The 18,685-nt window shown below is 44.2% G+C and overlaps 1 protein-coding gene across 14 annotated transcripts in view; it reads left to right on the top strand.

Annotated features, from left to right (window-relative positions):
• Positions 1 to 7,609, top strand: part of ABCC9 (ATP binding cassette subfamily C member 9) — an 81,585-nt gene extending 73,976 nt beyond the window's left edge. For 11 of the 14 annotated variants that reach the window (XM_014959556.1, XM_014959555.1, XM_014959557.1 and 8 more), the window contains 5 exons: positions 2,134 to 2,242; positions 2,475 to 2,578; positions 3,220 to 3,353; positions 3,723 to 3,785; positions 5,905 to 7,609. In XM_014959556.1, the coding sequence (XP_014815042.1) occupies positions 2,134 to 2,242; positions 2,475 to 2,578; positions 3,220 to 3,353; positions 3,723 to 3,785; positions 5,905 to 6,042 (548 nt within the window). In that variant the 3' untranslated portion in view covers positions 6,043 to 7,609. Of the gene's footprint in view, positions 1 to 2,133; positions 2,243 to 2,474; positions 2,579 to 3,219; positions 3,354 to 3,722; positions 3,786 to 4,932; positions 5,113 to 5,904 lie in introns of all 14 variants that reach the window. The other 3 variants (XM_014959560.1, XM_014959567.1, XM_014959568.1) reach the window with 1 other exon arrangement.
• Positions 7,610 to 18,685: the final 11,076 nt, after the last annotated feature.

The raw sequence follows: 18,685 nt of genomic DNA on the forward strand, positions 1-18,685 counted from the left end.
ACTTTAAGGTTCCTTGTACTTTAATCTTCTTTCATTATCTTTTCTCTGTCTGTTCTTTCTGTATCCCTGATTTTTCCCAATGGGAATGCCTAAGTATTTTCTAATCAAGCTCTGTTTATCCTTTGTGCATATCCCTCTCTCTTGCTCTCTCAGCAGACCCATATTTGGCCTCTATGCTCGTCCACTTCTGGGTGGAGTCCTGGCTCTCATAAAAGTTGCATAACAAGATTTCGAGTAACTTTACTGGAGCCAGATTTCATTCATGTTGTCCATCCTGGTTCCTTATGGCTCTGTTATTTCTTTGTATTTGTATGTGTTCATGTTATTCCTCAACTCTCACTTCTTTTTTTTATTCTTTAGTGTTTCCCTTTTCTTGCTTTCTGTTCAAACCAACTCTCTTTTCTCCTCTGTCTTGCTTGGACACCCTTCGTTACCTTCCTGGTTTCCCAACTCTTCTCTAATATACTTCTTCACTTAGGTCTCCTCATCTGCTCCTCTATTTTCCTTGAACACACTGGCTTCCATCAAAAATGAATTCCCCTATTCCCAGTGCATGCCATATTAATTTTTCTCTCATTAGTCCACCTCATCTTCTGCTAACCTTCTCTCATGTCCTCATTTATGAAGAAAAGGAATTGCTTAAGTTTATGCAACTGCTGATGTCTCATGCTGAAGTCTTATGACCTGATTCAGACTTTCTGAAAGTCTGAAAACAATAGGACTTTGCACCATGTGGATGAAATCTTGGTTCCTCTGACCTTCTAATAAAAGTGGGAGACTAAGAGTACTCCAACTAGGTGGAGATTAACTCTTTCATCAGAATAGGGCCACATAGAGTAACCTACAAAATGCAGTATCATGACAATTGGGAATGACAGAAGAGACATACCTGCAGAGCTTTGAATATCAATGTGTTTCCCGGTTCATGTTAGGTTCTCACTTTTGGGAAAGAGAACTGATGAACTTGATGTTAGATATTTTCCAATTCTGAGTGCAGCTGCCCAGTGAAGTAATACACAGGGAAACTGCAGAAGTGACCCTGATGAAAATACCCCTTACCATATCCTCATACCCTGGCCCATCCCTTCCCCATAACCCAGAGGAAGTTTCTGTGTCCAGGGAAAGTCAGTGGGGTCAGTAGTTCCTGGCTTTTGTTTGAGGATTTAAAGGAAGATATTCCTTCTGCCCTTCTCACCCTCTTCGACTTACAGAGCAGCCAACCAGTTTCTCTTGTACGTTTCCCCCATCTCCCTTGGCTGAATATCAGCAGTTGCCACACCCAGCACATCATAAATCAGATTTTCAGATGAGATCCATATGCTCATTGACCTGAAGTAGTGACTAGAAAAGGAAAAATCCTCTTACTTTACCAAGTATCCCAGCTGTTGCGGCAGCTTCTTGTCAGGGAATGAACTACTAGGTTAAGGAGTGATTAATGTGACGGCTTCCAGTAATCTTATGCTAGCAGAACAGTATGTGGCTAATTCACAACCAAATACTCAAATGCAACTGAGCTGTAGGAACCAGCATGAATGGTATTAAAATGCCTTGGAGTAGGACATCCTTTTTGTCTTTTTCTGATCGGCCTCTTTTTAAAAACGTAATGCCACCCTATTCCTTCTGGAGCCTGAAGGATAGTTTTGGCTCCTGATGTATGAATTGCAGATACATGCATGCAATATGCAAAAGGAATTGTGCCCAATCTCCAATTAAATATCTTCTGCAACTGTTGAAGTCAAGGGGAACAGAGAAGGGCACAGGACAGGTACATAAGTCGTTCTTGTTCTCACTGTTTGGCTGTAAAGCGCAGGTTGCCCCATAGTAAACTATCCTTCTGGTGCTGTCATTAATCATATAGCAGGGATGCCACATATTTCCTTTAAGGGAAGGTGGAGGGGGGCAAAATAAGAAGAGCAAGGGCACAGTGTCTCTAATAAGCTGGATTCCCTCTGGCTTGCGTTGCTACAGGCATTCGTCCACCTTCCCTGTGGGCTGAGAGATCGCAGAGGCCCCGATGCCTCATCCTCTGGAGTCCAGCCCAAACGAGCTGTTTTCTCTTTCTGTCTGCTAACCTGCAGATCACCTGCTTTGTGCAATTCCCTGACACGTCTTTCTGCATGTCATTTTAAACAGGGAGGATAGTGATCGACGGAATAGACATCAGCAAATTGCCTCTCCACACTCTCCGTTCCCGACTCTCTATTATCCTCCAGGATCCGATATTGTTCAGTGGCTCCATCCGGTAGGTGTAAGCCATCAGGGGGTGGCCATTGCATGGCGTGTTTGTGATGGGCACTGTGGAACAGAAAGGGGTGTAAAAGGGAAGGAACCTTCCTAAGCTCGGTCCAATCTGTCTACACAGTCTGCCTGAGGGAAGTCAAGTGGCATACACAATGCCAAAAAAGTTCCTTTGCAGAAGATATGAATGAACTGTAATTGCAGTAACAAGACTCTTGTTATGGTTTTCTTGGCAGCTTTAATTTGGATCCAGAATGCAAGTGCACTGATGATAGGCTGTGGGAAGCTTTGGAGATTGCTCAGTTGAAGAACATGGTCAAGTCGTTGCCAGGAGGCCTTGGTATGTCTGAACCAAGTGTCTGGGAACATAAGCCCATAATGAAATTATGCATGTATGAGCATGCAGATATATAAACAGGTATATGGGATCTTACACTCTGAACCAACATGTAGGAGCTGATAGGCACCGAATGAATATTCTGTCTCTATGCTAGAGAGAATATTCATACTAAAAAGCTGAAGAGTACTCTGGTTTTCCACTCATTGCAGAAATATCCTGCAGCGCCTCAAGCATCACAGTGGGGTGACTAGTCAGCAAAGAGTTAAAAAAGAGCAGTTTTACCTCTGCTTCTTCAGCAGAATCTGAGAGAGCATTTTCCTTATCACTTCAGATCTGGTTCACAAAGGAAACTCACATACTTCCTTCCAGATTAAGTGTATTTCATATTACTAAGATATTATCCTGCAGCCTACCACATTTGTTAAGTATTTGTGCCAGCTATTTGCTTAAGGATGTATTGCTCTCTTCTCTGGGTATCTCTACAGTGGTCAGTCAAGAGGATGCTTATTGGCTTTTACAGGGATTTTGCTTGGCCCTGGAATAGTGCACAGCCAGAGTTATCACGGTGCCCACTCAAAATCACTGGGACCCAACTGTGTTTCAGTGGTGCCATGTTCAAACTAAACTGTTTTTTATTACAGATGCGATGGTAACAGAAGGTGGAGAGAACTTCAGCGTGGGGCAAAGGCAGCTCTTCTGTCTGGCCCGAGCCTTCGTCCGCAAGAGTAGCATCCTCATCATGGATGAAGCCACAGCATCTATTGACATGGCCACAGTGAGTGTAGCAATTGGCACCATTGATGCATGGATCTACTAGGAGAGGAGGTGTCGTCTTCCCTAAATGTCAGCCACGAGATCTCTTTGGCAGAAAAAAAATGACATCTTTTTTTTTTTTGCCTTTCTCCTGTGTTTGGGTTCAGTTGTTGCTGTTGATGTGTTCTGGGGGTTGATGCCTGTGGTGAGGGGAAAAAAAAGGCAAAATGAATTGTTTTAGGAAATCCCCTGTGTGGCATTTCATTACTAAGAATCTGGCGCACAGATCAGAGATAGTACGGAATACAATCCTCTCTCTTATGTGCTTGAATACACACGAATTAAAATGTAAAAGGGTGGAGTAACTGAAGGAAGCCTTTTCCTTTGACAGGAAAACATTTTGCAGAAGGTTGTGATGACTGCCTTTGCAGACCGCACGGTGGTAACGATAGCGGTAAGTAGTGATGCCAGCAAATGCTCTCTTCCCTCATTCCTCCGGCAGTTAATCTTGCCTTTCACCAGTTAAACATCACTGTAGAAAACTAAAACTATCAAAAAATAAAACACCAGGTCAGAATATTCCCAGATATTAGAACAAGTCAAGACACACACTGTCAACCTGAAATTTTCCAGTAAGTGTTGACTTGCACGTGAGCCAAACTAAGCCATTTAGCTCTGAAGAAGTACTTTGCAGAGAACTTCACCATCTACACTGTCTCCAATAAAATTTGAAGTCTTTCTCACCAAAAAATTTAAACTGGGCCCATGGGTTAAATCATTATTGAAAGTTGCATCAAAATCTAGTTTTGAACTTTGCCTCTGCAGTCTATGCATGGATAGTGTCTACAATCATGGCACAAATTTATAAAAGGAGCTGAGATTTCAAAAGCTTGTTGGTGGGGTTTCTTAAGTTGGGTTATCTTTCCTTTCAGAATAAAAAGTTTAAGGTAAAGGTTTTAAAAGTTGGAATCTGTGGGAATTGCTCAAAAATTAATATCTGTTCAAGTAAGGGTTTATGATATTTTTTTCCTGCCATTTCTAGTGCCCCAAAGTTCCATGTATCTCTGCAGGTATGTGTGTGTGTGCCCATACATGTACATGCACACGCACATACACACACACGCAGTGTTCCACCTTGTGACAGCAGACTTATTCAACAAACAGATGTTTTATCCATGAGATAAATACAAGTTTCAACAGCTGTTTCACTTGCTTTGTCTGGAATCCAGTCCTGCGGTCAGAGATTAGAGTTATGCCTCCTGGACTCTGGTTTCAAGTCTGTCAGTGACTAGTTTCTGTCAAGCAAACCACTTAACCTAGCTCATTTACAGTAGGCTCTAAGGTTCTTGGATGTGTAAATGCTGAAGATGCTACCAGTAAGCACATTTCTTCTTCAGTGACATGCCATTCAAATTTTCAATATGTCCTTCTGACTGAAATCTCACTTTTCTTTCGCTTTGCCTTTCCAAAGTCGGTGTCTCAAGTGAAATGGCACACCTTAATATTTAGCTTTGCTCACAGAGTTGCCTGCATTTCCTTCCTCTCTTCATTCGTGGCTGATCCTTCCTTCACCCACCTGTTTTTCTTTTCTTTTTTTCCAGCATCGCGTATCTCACATCTTGGACGCCAATATTGTCCTAGTCCTCTCTGAGGGCTTTCTAGTTGAATGTGACACTGCCTCAAACTTACTCCTCAAAGAGGACGGCCTGTTCACCACTTTGGTGAAGACTCACAAGTAGACTCTCTCAGTCCACACTATTCACGAGACTTCTGGCTCTTTGGTAGTTATTTTTACCTCTTTAGTTTCCTTTCACTCTGCTTCCTTTCCACTGCGCAGCTTCTGAGAATGACAGTGCAAGAAGGTGTTTATTGTGTGGTTTCTGGGTTTGTTTAATTATGTGATTATTTGTGCTAATCATTTTTATCTAAAGCTTAGACAGGCAGCTAACATTCAATCTATAATGTTAGAGGAATCTACTCCATAAAGTAATCCCTGACCTTCAGCCTTTAATAGTGAAATATCACGCTTTTAGAGTTCACCCTGTCCATACCTGTGGAAGTCAAACTCAGCCTGGCTTCATTCCTGTTGCCTGTGGAGCTAAACTATAGCCTGTAGCCCAGACAAATTTTAATTTTAGAGGGAGCCAATTGATTTACAGAAGGAAAACAGCCTAAGATAGATGCAGAGCAAGGCAGTCAGGGTACCAGAGATCAAGGAGCAGAGCGGGACGCTGAGCCACCCCACGCTCCACGCATACCCTGGATGTTTCTCCTCCATGTTTCCTAAAGGGGAAGGTGTTTGTCAGGGATGCTGGAGGATTTATTCCGACAGCTGTGCTGTCCATAATGGCAATTAGCAGACCGAAAGTGAAGTGCACGCTGAAGTATTTTCAGGCGTGGTGCCAGAAGGCTGTAAAGTAATTGGAGATCTCTCCAGATGGAAGAAATACAGTACCAAGGGCCTACTCCAAATACTCCAAGGACAGCCTTTCAGCGAGTCGCTATGCCTTGCATGAGGCCTGCTGATGACAATTATCCTAATGAAAACTTCTGTATGCCTTTCTTTACGGCAGCACCGGGTCCACACCATCCTAACGGCAGACCTGGTCATCGTCATGAAGAGAGGGAACATTTTAGAATATGATACTCCTGAGAACCTACTTTCTCAAGAAGACGGCATCTTTGCTTCGTTTGTCCGGGCTGACATGTGAACAATTGCATGATGCATTTTAACAGCTTATTTTTAAACAAATGAAATGCAAAATATTTTCTATTCGACGTAACGTCACTTTTATCTTTTTTTTTTTTTTTTTTTAGAACGTCTTTCTTGACACTTCCATCTTCCAAAAGAATAAAACCTATTGCAATACATGTATGCCTCAAAGCAATAAAAATGTCACTTCATTCAAAAGCTATTAAGCTTCACACACACACACACACACACACACACACACAGAAGTTTTTATTTCCTGGGAATTTGGCATTTTCCTTAGACTTTTTAGTGACTTTTCTTTTATAGAGAGCAGAAGAATGCAGTGCACTTATAGACTGCGTATGTTAAGCTGGAACTGGCAAACAAATCATGCAGTTTGTCAAGGAAACAAGAGATCCCAAAATGCATTCTGTCCCCAGAGGGGAAAAATGAAAAAATAAAATAAAATAGGAGCAATCTGCAGCATTCCAAAGGCATAAACTTTGCTCTTCAAGTTGCAGTGGAGGAGCAGTGAACGAGGGAAAGGAATTTCATCAGAAATAAGGAAATTCTTCCTGTCCTTCACTTTAGTTTTCATGCTATAGTTGACACAGTACTATTTTTCTGGGCTTATCCCTACAGCCAATTTCTAAAGCCATATTTTTGCTGCAGATTTTCTTCAATCAAAGATGCAAATAATCCTATAATTAAGCATGCTTTGATAGGCATCTGGAGGAATTTTGTACAGTATCTTAAGACTTTGTATTAAAAATAATATTAATATATAGACTTGATATTAGCCAATCTTTTAAACATGGCCACTAAAATACTCTACTTAAAATGGCATGTAATTAGCCAACCACTGATTGTTTTGTATGTCTTTAGTCCTTTATATTATTTTTTATCCTGGGACGACCTTTCTTTTCCTTCACACATTTCTGGCGTATCTCTAAAGCAGATCTAGTCCAAGGAGGTACGATTTTTCAAATTACTTCTGTATCTTCAAGAATTTAGGTGAATTTAGATACGTATTCACAACATACAGCTTTGAAAAGGTTGCCTGCACTTGCCTGATGCATACGGCTAGATTCTGAACCGTGACAACCACACAATGGCCACTAAACCTCCAGAAGGAGTTTCACAGACACTTTCAAAGGTAGAGCTGGAGCCATCAGCCTCACTACTAGTATTCACCTATTGTTATAAGATTTAGGAAGAACATACTTAAACCTATTTCTAGTGTAACGAAAAGAACCTAAGGCACAGTACTTGGCAAAAAAATTGCTATGAGCTTTGGAGAAGTTGTAGGACTTAAAATTGGGATTACATTTAGTCTAGTAGTGTAAAAACGATACAGTCATTTATCTTTTTTTTTTTTTTTTTCCCCATCTTTACTATTGGAAATAAAAGCTGTGCAACACAACTAAACAAAAAAACTCAGTCTTGAACATTTTATGAGGGGAAGTACTTCTGTGATTTCCCTGTCTACTGCTGTGAAATGTTTTTGCTCTTTTCTGGATTAATTCCCTGTGTTGAACTTTGTCATACAAAGAAAATAAAAAATAAAGCAGATGTTTACAGCGGAAGTGCATGTTGTTACACACATTTCAGAGCCAAAAGGGCAAAATCATTTTTGATTTAATTTCATTGTCTTCAGTTAAAAGCTAATCGGATTAATTGCTTTCAGGCTTAGTCAGTATGAAGATGAAGTAGGCGTAATTGTTTATCTGTGTGTCTTTGATGATGATGCAATCCTGATTTATTTTAAGTGGTGCTAACTAGTTCAGCGAGATCCTGGTTCCCACTCCATTAAATGACTGCCATGGGCCTGGGATTGTGTCAGGGATCTTTTAATACTTAAGAGAGTCCAATAATTAGTACCTCTTTCCCCTTAAATTTGTCCTCGTGCCATTACAGGAGTAAGAAGCACCTTCTTTGCTCAGCCATCCTTCCAGAGCTATGGAACTTACACTGTTGCTACACATGTAGAAAAGAAAATAACTTAGGGGCTGAAAAACAAACTGAGAAAAACGCTTCATTCATCTTGATGGAGGCATGCAGGAATATTGGCCCTAGTGTTACATCAAAATTGCTTGGTCGAAGTGCTCGATGGTCGTTGTAGCGTATCCCACAGCTGCCTAGCTGCTTTAAAAGCACAATTTAATTCCTGAAGCAATTCGTTGTCTTCAACATACACAAATCCCAAGACAGAAAGCAAATATAAACCGACTGCTGTAGACATACCAGATCTTGCCCCTGTGCCTGTGATGTTATATGCTCAACACCACAGCCCCTGTGCCTGTGATGTTATATGCTCAACAAGGACAGAGGCTGAACTTTGCTTTTTTTGTGTTTTCCTCTGATGGAGGAGGGTGTTCCCAACAGCTGCACAGCTCCTTTGTTAACTAAGAAGGGTGAAAAAGGAAGAAAGTCTATGAAAGAAATTTCTCTTCATTTCATGTAAAGCTCTTAAATGTGCCCCCTTTAGGAGCAGTTTCCATAGGCTGCGGCGCATACATGGTAAAGGAAACAACAGCCTGGAATTTTGCTGCTTTGACTTTTGTCACGCTGCCTCTTCTTCTGCTGGTCAGCCCTTGTTGCCTTGCCGCATTCTCAAACCCTCCTGCTCGTATCCCTGAATGCTTCTTGTTCTGCCTGTGGCCTCCCACTCCTTCCTGATTTAGCTCCATACCCTCTGCTCCATTTCCCCTCTGACACAGCTCTGCACGGACTCTCCCTTCCCCCTGGATTTCACCAGCTTTCTGTCCTAACATCCCTCCTCTTCAGGGGGGACACTTCCTCTAGTGTCATCATGCTGTGGGGTTGGTTGTTTTTTTTCCAAGCATTAAGCTAAGCAAGTTTTCAATATTGTGATATCATGCTGTAGAACTGTTAAGTCCTTCCTTTTACAAAGGAGCTTTGAATGCAAACACTGGCCATGTGTACGTTTCTTTTAACTATGGACAGAGGAAAACCATCTCTGTGAGAGATCCTAAATTATGTTTCTCATCTGCATTTCTTTCTTTTTCTGTTAACTGATGGTGTGACAGAAGAAGCGAAATAAGAGTAAGATTCCTTGTTGCTAATCACTGAATCATAGAATGGTCAGAGTTGGAAGGGACCTTAAAGATCATGGAGTTCCAACCCCCCTGCCCTGGGCAGGGACACCTCCCACCAGACCAGGTTGCTCCAAGCCCCATCCAGCCTGGCCTTGAACCCCTCCAGGGATGGGGCAGCCACAGCTTCTCTGGGCAACCTGTTCCAGTGCCTCACCACCCTCACAGCAAAGAATTTCTTCCTAATCTCTAAAATAATCTCCCTTCTTTCAGTTTAAAACTGTTGCCCCTTGTCCTGTCACTGCACTCCCTGATAACGGGTCCCTTCCCATCTTTCCTGTAGGACCCCTTTAGGTACTGAAACTGCTTGTGCAGTTCCACTGCTTGTGGAACTACAACGGTGTTTCTCAACCTTTGACTTGCAACCAGTGATTTATCTTTCCCCCTCCCTGAGCCGGGTCTAACGGCAGCCATGGATGAGGCTGCCTCTACGTGGCCTGTCATCAAACTCGTTACAGCTAGCTGCTCATTACTGCTTCTTCTAAACTAGACATGTCCCATACAACCTTTGTGTTTACTACTGAGCCAGGACTTATTTGTGCTGGGAAACACCCTGTAGGGATTTTAAGTAGTTCTGGAAGGAGCTCCACAAGCCTCTGCCATAAAGCAACAACAGGTAGCAAGGGGAAGCTCTTCCCTCTTCAAGATCCACTGCTTAAAACCATTGTCTCCGTCTATTCATTTTGCTGGGGATCTACATCAGCACATTGGATGCTGATTAATCTAAGGTGAATTATCTTGATGATGTTTTCCAGGCAGTGGCAGCTTGAAAGATGAGGAAAATGTCCTTAAGAATAGCTTTGCCTGAACCACTTGTGTTCTGCTGATTGTTATTTATGCTTCAGGGATTTTGGGAGCATGACAATTATTTGGACTTGACATTTCAAACAGTACAGTTACCAAATAGGAAAGTTGCTTTTTCTTTTTTTTTCCTTAAAGGAAATAAATCAAATCAGTAGCTGTGAAGACTCGTAATTCTGGGCTGAGTTTCTGACTTTGTTGCTGATTTTTTTGTAACTTCAAAGTTGTTTAATATTATATGTTATTTGAAAGAGTCCCTTATAACTAACTATTCACACTCCCTTCACTTTGTTATGAAGATCTCTTAACACCACCTGGATAAGTTTGCCATTTGATGTACAGCACGCGTGGTGTGTGTGTGATTATATGCAAAAACACACATGTGATCTTTGGTTCTGGAGAAGAATATGGTACAAGTAACTCAAGGTTCATTTCCTTTCTGTTCAGAAGAAAGGTTTCCAGGTCCAAAAGCATGCTTTTTTCAGTGCCAGGCAAAGATGCAGGTCACTCAGTCAGTCATCCACTGGAGGTGCCTCTCTCACCCACGCCTGCAGAAGGAGTCTTGGCAATGAGCTTGAACTAGAGGTCTGCCTTTTCCATCACTAACTTTATAGCCTCAGGGAGCCTCTGAGAGGGACAATTAGTGGGATTTTTAGCCATGTATAAACCAAAGAGGATGCGCTGATCCACCGGCATTTCCTGCAAGGCAGACACCCCTGGAGAAGTTTGGGATAGCCCTGGTAAGCCAGGGGCATAAGCAAGATGAACTCTGCAGGGAGAGGTCACTGCTTTGTTAGGCAAATTGATATGCAGAAGAGGTATCTCAAGTGTTTGTAAGTACTAGTTTCCTTGCAGACTTGAAAAACTCTTTATTTGCAAGAGCGTGCCTGCTTTTTCCAGCTGTATCATTCAGCTGAAAGAATATGTTATCAAAGACTTGTGCAGTGCTTGAATGAGTCCCTTTTAGGTTAGTGTAAACCAGCAGAACACCTCTGCTATCAGTGAAGACACCTCCACTGAATTCAATCAGTACCAACATGAATATGGCCCAAAGGATATTGACATCTCATTATATGTAAACCTCTGCCAGCAAAAAGTAACTGTAGCGATTATGTACAGATGACATCAATTTTTAATGTGGTCAAGCAATTGTCTTCAAACTTCTTACACAACAAACTGTTGGATACTTAATGGTGTTCTTTTTGCTTCCTAAAGCAACTGGGCTCTTGTGCTTTGTTGTGAAAAGGTGCCAATACATTCACATACCATTCTGGTAACATGCCATGAGGAGCTGAAGGAAACATCACACATACATTTTAACACAAGCTGTGTAGGCTCACAAATGGAGATACAATGTCTTTGAGGCAGTTACCTTTATTAAAAAGCTGTGGACAAGGGCCACGTTTTCATTAAGTTGCCATTATCTACTGACAGAAGCTGGAGCTATGTTTCCCTTGGAAGCACTATGGCCCAGTGTCCCCAGTGTGATCCTGCCAACAGAAAACAGTTCTAAAAAATCTAGTGAAACCACATTGCTACTTGTTAAAATCTCTTCAGAACAATGATTCTCCCCAAAAATGTGTTCAAAAGCAAAAATAGCATATTTGCTATTTTATATACTCAAGTAGCACCTTTTGAAAGCCTAATTTAAAATCAAAATATGTTATGTAGATTCTCTGATATGAATTCAGTGATGGCATGTAAAGAGTTCTTTAGTTTCTTTGGAAATAAATCCTTTCAAAGGCAAAACTAAGAGGACTAAAAAAAGTCTGAAAACAAAACTGTAAATCAAATTCTTCATTGCCATGCAAACATCCCAGTCATTTCCACATTGGTTTTTTACTGCTCTGTTTTTTCTCCACCAGAACTGACCTCTGCGTGGAATCGTGGGGAAAGATTATCAGGTTTTCAAGTTATCAAAAAACTGTTGTGAGGCAGAAGTTCTCTGGCTCTTACAAATTAGCAATGTGCTGATGCTGTTTTGGCAGGACAGCTTAGAGTATTGGCTTGTACGAAGCCATGGAGTTCAGAGAAGCTTCCAAATGTAATCCTTCAAGAGAAGAGAGATTTTTAGAAAAGTCTTCATCTATTTACTACATAGTTATTATTAATTATTCACTATTGATATCATCTGTCTGCTGCTAGGCACTACCCATGCAAACATAACAGACATTCCTGGCAGGAGCTGTTTATTTCTCTAATATAACAAGCCACATTCTGAAGAGTCTATAAACAAGCAGTCATTTAAATATATATATTTTTTTTAAAAAAATTAGTTTCTATTTGGTGTCAATGACATTAATCATGTGCAAGATGCCTTCTTTCATTTTCGTTGAACACAAAGGTTTTTCGCCCTGTGAATTATTACACAATAATGCAGCACTCAGCTCACATGTTGCACATCTCACTGCCCAGTGCATTCATTCCCATGTATGTATAGCGGTCATTTTGATATATATACACACTGCATGGCTATACATCATGTGGATAAAAGGTATAAACAAGTAATGAACTTGTAATGAACAGTTAGCACTGCCCATAAGTGTGTCTCATAGCTATTCCCATGACATTTCTTAACTCTCCCTTTAATTTACCTCAGGGTTTTCTGGCTGTACCAGCTTACATCCATAAATATCACTTAAACGTCCAGTAAAATATTTAACCATGTAACTAAGGAACTAATGCAGCTTAGTGTAAATGACATGGTCCAGAACCGCCATCCTTCAGTCTCACAGTTACAGATGCCCCAAAGCAGCATATTCTTTAAAAAGCAGAAAAATTGCAGATTCATCTTTAACGGTTATATGTGTTTTTATCATACTAGCTAGATTAGGCCTCTACTCTTTCAGCAATACCAACTATGACCATTAGACCTCTCCATCAGAGGCAGGAACCTGAGGTTCTAAGAGGCTCTATGTACTGAAGATTTTCATGGCTGAACCTTTCAGGTTTGGGCCCACTTGCTTCTCCAGGTTCCACCACAGTATGCGAGATCAGAAGGGCATGGAGTTGCCAGTCATTCTGTGATATGATCTGAAGATGAGAGATGGCATCTGTCTTCCATTGATGGCATCATCTTAATTTAACCCTCACTCTGCAGCCAGCAGAGATATCAATCACTTGTAGGCAAGGGGACCTGGAAGTGCAAAGATGGAAATTTAAAAAAAAAATCCATTTCACAAATCCTTCAGCTGGTGGTATGGCCCTCTGAGCCGGCTCCGGGCTTCTCAGAAGAGAAGACAAAATTGTGTTATACGATTCTGAGGCTTAAGCCAGCCAGAAGCCTTCTGACTCCTGCTACACAAGAGCAATAAACACAGTTTGGACAAGGAGATGGAATGAGAAATCCTTGATACCTGGCTTTGTCACTTCAGATAACACCAGAGGAAAAGAAGGCGAGAAATGGCAGCTATCATTTGTCCCAGCAGTTGGAGCACATAACCTCTTTCAGTTCCTGGGGTTTTGGTGCCTCCAGAACTTTGCCTCCTGAGGCAGTCTTACCTGTTCCTAGAGGCAACTCTTAGGCTCTACTATGGTGCTAAATAAAATGGGAAAAGTGGCACAGCCCACCTCCGAGAGCACCCATGTGTCTAAAACCACACCTATCCCAAAATAAGGTTGTCTTGTCCATCCTGCACAGTCTCTGGACCATGCTTGGGCCATCGCACCCCCAAGCCACACCTGGGTGCTGGGTGGGAGGGTGCTACTTGACACAAGCCAAAATTTTGACATGGAAGAATTGGAGAAACAATATTGCAGTGGAAGATGTTTTTTAAAAATTCAGGTATTAGACACTTTGAAATATCATTTAGTGAGGAAATCCCTGCCCCTGATTTCCTGTATGGAAATCTGAGATGAGACTGAGCAGAAGGAAGAGGACAATGACACCAAAGTAAGTACAGAGCTGTGCCTGGTTGCTGAGGAGTGGGTTAGCAGACACCACTCTGAGATTCTCTTGAGTTTGGAAACAGCTCAGATGTTAGGAGAGCTGTTTTGAGTATAGTCTGCTATGGGTAGACCTATGGGGAAAAAGCGGGGAGTGCAAGAGGAAGATGCTACGGAGGCCAAACCCCCATTTACCTTCTCCCCAATGCCCTGGAGATATGAAGTACAGCACTGAAGCTTCCCACCAGCTCTTCCACCCCAGCTGCAAGGAGGCACTTTGGCACTGGCCAGCAGGTTAGGAGCTTGTAGGAAGTTCTTCTACACTGTGGTTTGACCTGTGGGTGAACTTAAAACATTTGATGGCTCCATCTGATGACTGATCCTAAGAGTTTGGCGAAAAGAGTGGGAAGAGAAACGTCCACATCTCCACCAGCTAGAGGAGGCAAAGAGTTCAGCCTCTTCAGAGGCTGGCATGGCTCATAACCTCTGAAATGGGAATCACCATAGATAGATGGATCAGCAGCCAGTTTTTCCATAGCCAAAAAGTCAGGGAAATAGTCAGCAAGCCAGAGAGGAGAAGCACCTAAGGGAAAGAACACTCCGGTGAATTAGCAACACAGCTAGACGCTTACTCGAACCATGTTCAACCCACCTAGAAACTCATTTACAGCCTTTCCACAAATTGCAGCACAGGAAAACACACAAAAAAAATAAAATCCCCAAATGGCCTCTTCCCAGAGCCTTAGAAGAAACTCCTGTTCCAGGAAGGGGCATGTAACACGACAGATGCACTTCGGGTCATCAGGTATCAGAAAAAGACTGTACCACTGTGACAACTTCCATCTCAGCCTCTAGCAGAGACTTGGGTAAGTCCTAGATGTGACAGTATAGTATTTCTGTACTTTGAGCTTAAACTGAAGTATGTGGGAGTTAATATCTGCCATGAAGTGAAAAAATGAGAGGATTACCTAGCTTTGCTGGTCAGGGATACCGTGACCTAAAAGGTGGACTGGGTAAAAACGGCGGCAGTGCTCCTGGTATGGAGGTGATGTGATGGGTTGGGTCTCTGGAGCACTGAGGCTCAGTAAAGTGCAGCCTTTGGTTTTCAGCCCACACTAGGAACAAGAGATCTGGGAAGAGCCAAACACACAGCTAAAATTAAAGACAAAGATGGGGAGATTGATAAGCAGTGTGGGGCTGCAGGAAATCTTGCCGGGTTTGGCACAAGGATTTATTATGATGTGGTCATCTCTAGAGGGAAATGGGGCCAAGGCTGATGGCAGATATATAAGGTATATTCCTGGAGCACACGGCGTTTCTTTCAACTACCTCTTTCTTGGCTCGTGAATGTCCCTGGAGCCAAGGTGGAGTTAGGGAAACAGAGGCTAAAAAATACTGGATTTCATAAATCAGATGACTGAAGGACACCATGTGATCTGGGTGTGATAATCCTTCCTCTCCTCTCTCCCCTCCTCCCCCCACATTGCTGACTGTGCAGGGGAACGGGGGGCTGCAGCCCCATCCCAGAACGGCTGCCTGCCTGCTTGCTCACACTACGGGGCTGACCGTGTTTCTCTAAGAACATCACCTCTCTCACTGGTGCATCTGGTGGTCTATGTACTAATCCCCTGCACAACCAGGTGAGCCCTCAAAAGACAGCAGCACCTCTTAGAAGAGGCCACGGGAAGGCCAGAGGAGCACATGTGGCATCGCAAGCAGCATCAGGGACACCCAGCCGTGGGCAGGTTTGGCTGGAGTACCACTGCCCACCAAGCCCACGGAACCAGCTGCCAGTGAAGGTAACCTTCACACATACCCTCCGCTGGGTTAAAAGCTGGCTGGAGGGCCGGACCCAGAGAGTGGTGGTGAATGGAGCTAAATCCAGCTGGCGTCCAGTCATGAGTGGTGTCCCACAGGGCTCAGTACTGGGGCCACTTCTCTTTAACATCTTTATCACTGATCTGGATGAGGGGATTGAGTGCACCCTCAGTAAGTTCACAGATGACACCGAGCTGGGTGGCAGTGTTGATCTGCTGGAGGGTAGAGAGGCTCTGCAGAGGGATCTGGACAGGCTGGATCGATGGGCTGAGACCAATGGGATGAGGTTCAACAAGGCCAAGTGCCAAGTCCTGCACTTCGGTCACACCAACCCCCTGCAGCGCTACAGGCTGGGGGCAGAGTGGCTGGAGCTGCCTGGCAGAAAAGGACCTGGGGGTGTTGGTGGCCTGTGTGCTGAACAGGAGCCAGCAGTGTGCCCAGGTGGCCAAGAAGGCCAACAGCATCCTGGCCTGTATCAAGAACAGTGTGGCGAGTAGAGCCCGAGAGCTTGAGTTTGGAAACAGCTCAGATGTTAGGAGAGCTGTTTTGAGTATAGTCTGCTATGGGTAGACCTATGGGGAAAAAGCGGGGAGTGCAAGAGGAAGATGCTACGGAGGCCAAACCCCCATTTACCTTCTCCCCAATGCCCTGGAGATATGAAGTACAGCACTGAAGCTTCCCACCAGCTCTTCCACCCCAGCTGCAAGGAGGCACTTTGGCACTGGCCAGCAGGTTAGGAGCTTGTAGGAAGTTCTTCTACACTGTGGTTTGACCTGTGGGTGAACTTAAAACATTTGATGGCTCCATCTGATGACTGATCCTAAGAGTTTGGCGAAAAGAGTGGGAAGAGAAGCATCCACATCTCCACCAGCTAGAGGAGGCAAAGAGTTCAGCCTCTTCAGAGGCTGGCATGGCTCATAACCTCTGAAATGGGAATCACCATAGATAGATGGATCAGCAGCCAGTTTTTCCATAGCCAAAAAGTCAGGGAAATAGTCAGCAAGCCAGAGAGGAGAAGCACCTAAGGGAAAGAACACTAGATGCTAGACGCTTACTCGAACCATGTTCAACCTCCGGTGAATTAGCAACACAGCTAGACGCTTACTCGAACCATGTTCAACCCACCTAGAAACTCATTTACAGCCTTTCCACAAATTGCAGCACAGGAAAACACACAAAAAAAATAAAATCCCCAAATGGCCTCTTCCCAGAGCCTTAGAAGAAACTCCTGTTCCAGGAAGGGGCATGTAACACGACAGATGCACTTCGGGTCATCAGGTATCAGAAAAAGACTGTACCACTGTGACAACTGCCATCTCAGCCTCTAGCAGAGACTTGGGTAAGTCCTAGATGTGACAGTATAGTATTTCTGTACTTTGAGCTTAAACTGAAGTATGTGGGAGTTAATATCTGCCGTGAAGTGAAAAAATGAGAGGATTACCTAGCTTTGCTGGTCAGGGATACCGTGACCTAAAAGGTGGACTGGGTAAAAACGGCGGCAGTGCTCCTGGTATGGAGGTGATGTGATGGGTTGGGTCTCTGGAGCACTGAGGCTCAGTAAAGTGCAGCCTTTGGTTTTCAGCCCACACTAGGAACAAGAGATCTGGGAAGAGCCAAACACACAGCTAAAATTAAAGACAAAGATGGGGAGATTGATAAGCAGTGTGGGGCTGCAGGAAATCTTGCCGGGTTTGGCACAAGGATTTATTATGATGTGGTCATCTCTAGAGGGAAATGGGGCCAAGGCTGATGGCAGATATATAAGGTATATTCCTGGAGCACACGGCGTTTCTTTCAACTACCTCTTTCTTGGCTCGTGAATGTCCCTGGAGCCAAGGTGGAGTTAGGGAAACAGAGGCTAAAAAATACTGGATTTCATAAATCAGATGACTGAAGGACACCATGTGATCTGGGTGTGATAATCCTTCCTCTCCTCTCTCCCCTCCTCCCCCCACATTGCTGACTGTGCAGGGGAACGGGGGGGCTGCAGCCCCATCCCAGAACGGCTGCCTGCCTGCTTTCTCACACTACGGGGCTGACCGTGTTTCCCTAAGAACATCACCTCTCTCACTGGTGCATCTGGTGGTCTATGTACTAATCCCCTGCACAACCAGGTGAGCCCTCAAAAGACAGCAGCACCTCTTAGAAGAGGCCACGGGAAGGCCAGAGGAGCACATGGGGCATCGCAAGCAGCATCAGGGACCCAGCCGTGGGCAGGTTTGGCTGGAGTACCACTGCCCACCAAGCCCATGGAACCAGCTGCCAGTGAAGGTAACCTTCACACATACCCTCCGCTGGGTTAAAAGCTGGCTGGAGGGCCGGACCCAGAGAGTGGTGGTGAATGGAGCTAAATCCAGCTGGCGTCCAGTCACGAGTGGTGTCCCACAGGGCTCAGTACTGGGGCCACTTCTCTTTAACATCTTTATCACTGATCTGGATGAGGGGATTGAGTGCACCCTCAGTAAGTTCACAGATGACACCGAGCTGGGTGGCAGTGTTGATCTGCTGGAGGGTAGAGAGGCTCTGCAGAGGGATCTGGACAGGCTGGATGGATGGGCTGAGACCAACGGGATGAGGTTCAACAAGGCCAAGTGCCAAGTCCTGCACTTCGGTCACAACAACCCCAGGCAGCGCTACAGGCTGGGGGCAGAGTGGCTGGAGCTGCCTGGCAGAAAAGGACCTGGGGGTGTTGGTGGCCTGTGTGCTGAACAGGAGCCAGCAGTGTGCCCAGGTGGCCAAGAAAGCCAACAGCATCCTGGCCTGTATCAAGAACAGCGTGGCGAGTAGAGCCCGAGCCGAGTAGGGCCACTGGTGAGGCCCCACCTCGAGTACTGTGTCCAGTTTTGGGCCCCCTACCACAAGAGGGACATTGAGGTGCTGGAGCGGGTCCAGAGAAGGGCAACGAAGCTGGTGAGGGGTCTGGAGCACAAGTCTTATGAGGAGAGGCTGAGGGAGCTGGGGTTGTTCAGTCTGGGGAAGAGGAGACTGAGGGGAGACCTTATTGCTCTGTACAAGTACCTGAAAGGAGGCTGTAGAGAGACG

Source organism: Calidris pugnax, unplaced genomic scaffold (assembly GCF_001431845.1).
Source record: "Calidris pugnax isolate Ruff unplaced genomic scaffold, ASM143184v1 scaffold316, whole genome shotgun sequence".
NCBI classification, from domain to species: domain Eukaryota; kingdom Metazoa; phylum Chordata; class Aves; order Charadriiformes; family Scolopacidae; genus Calidris; species Calidris pugnax.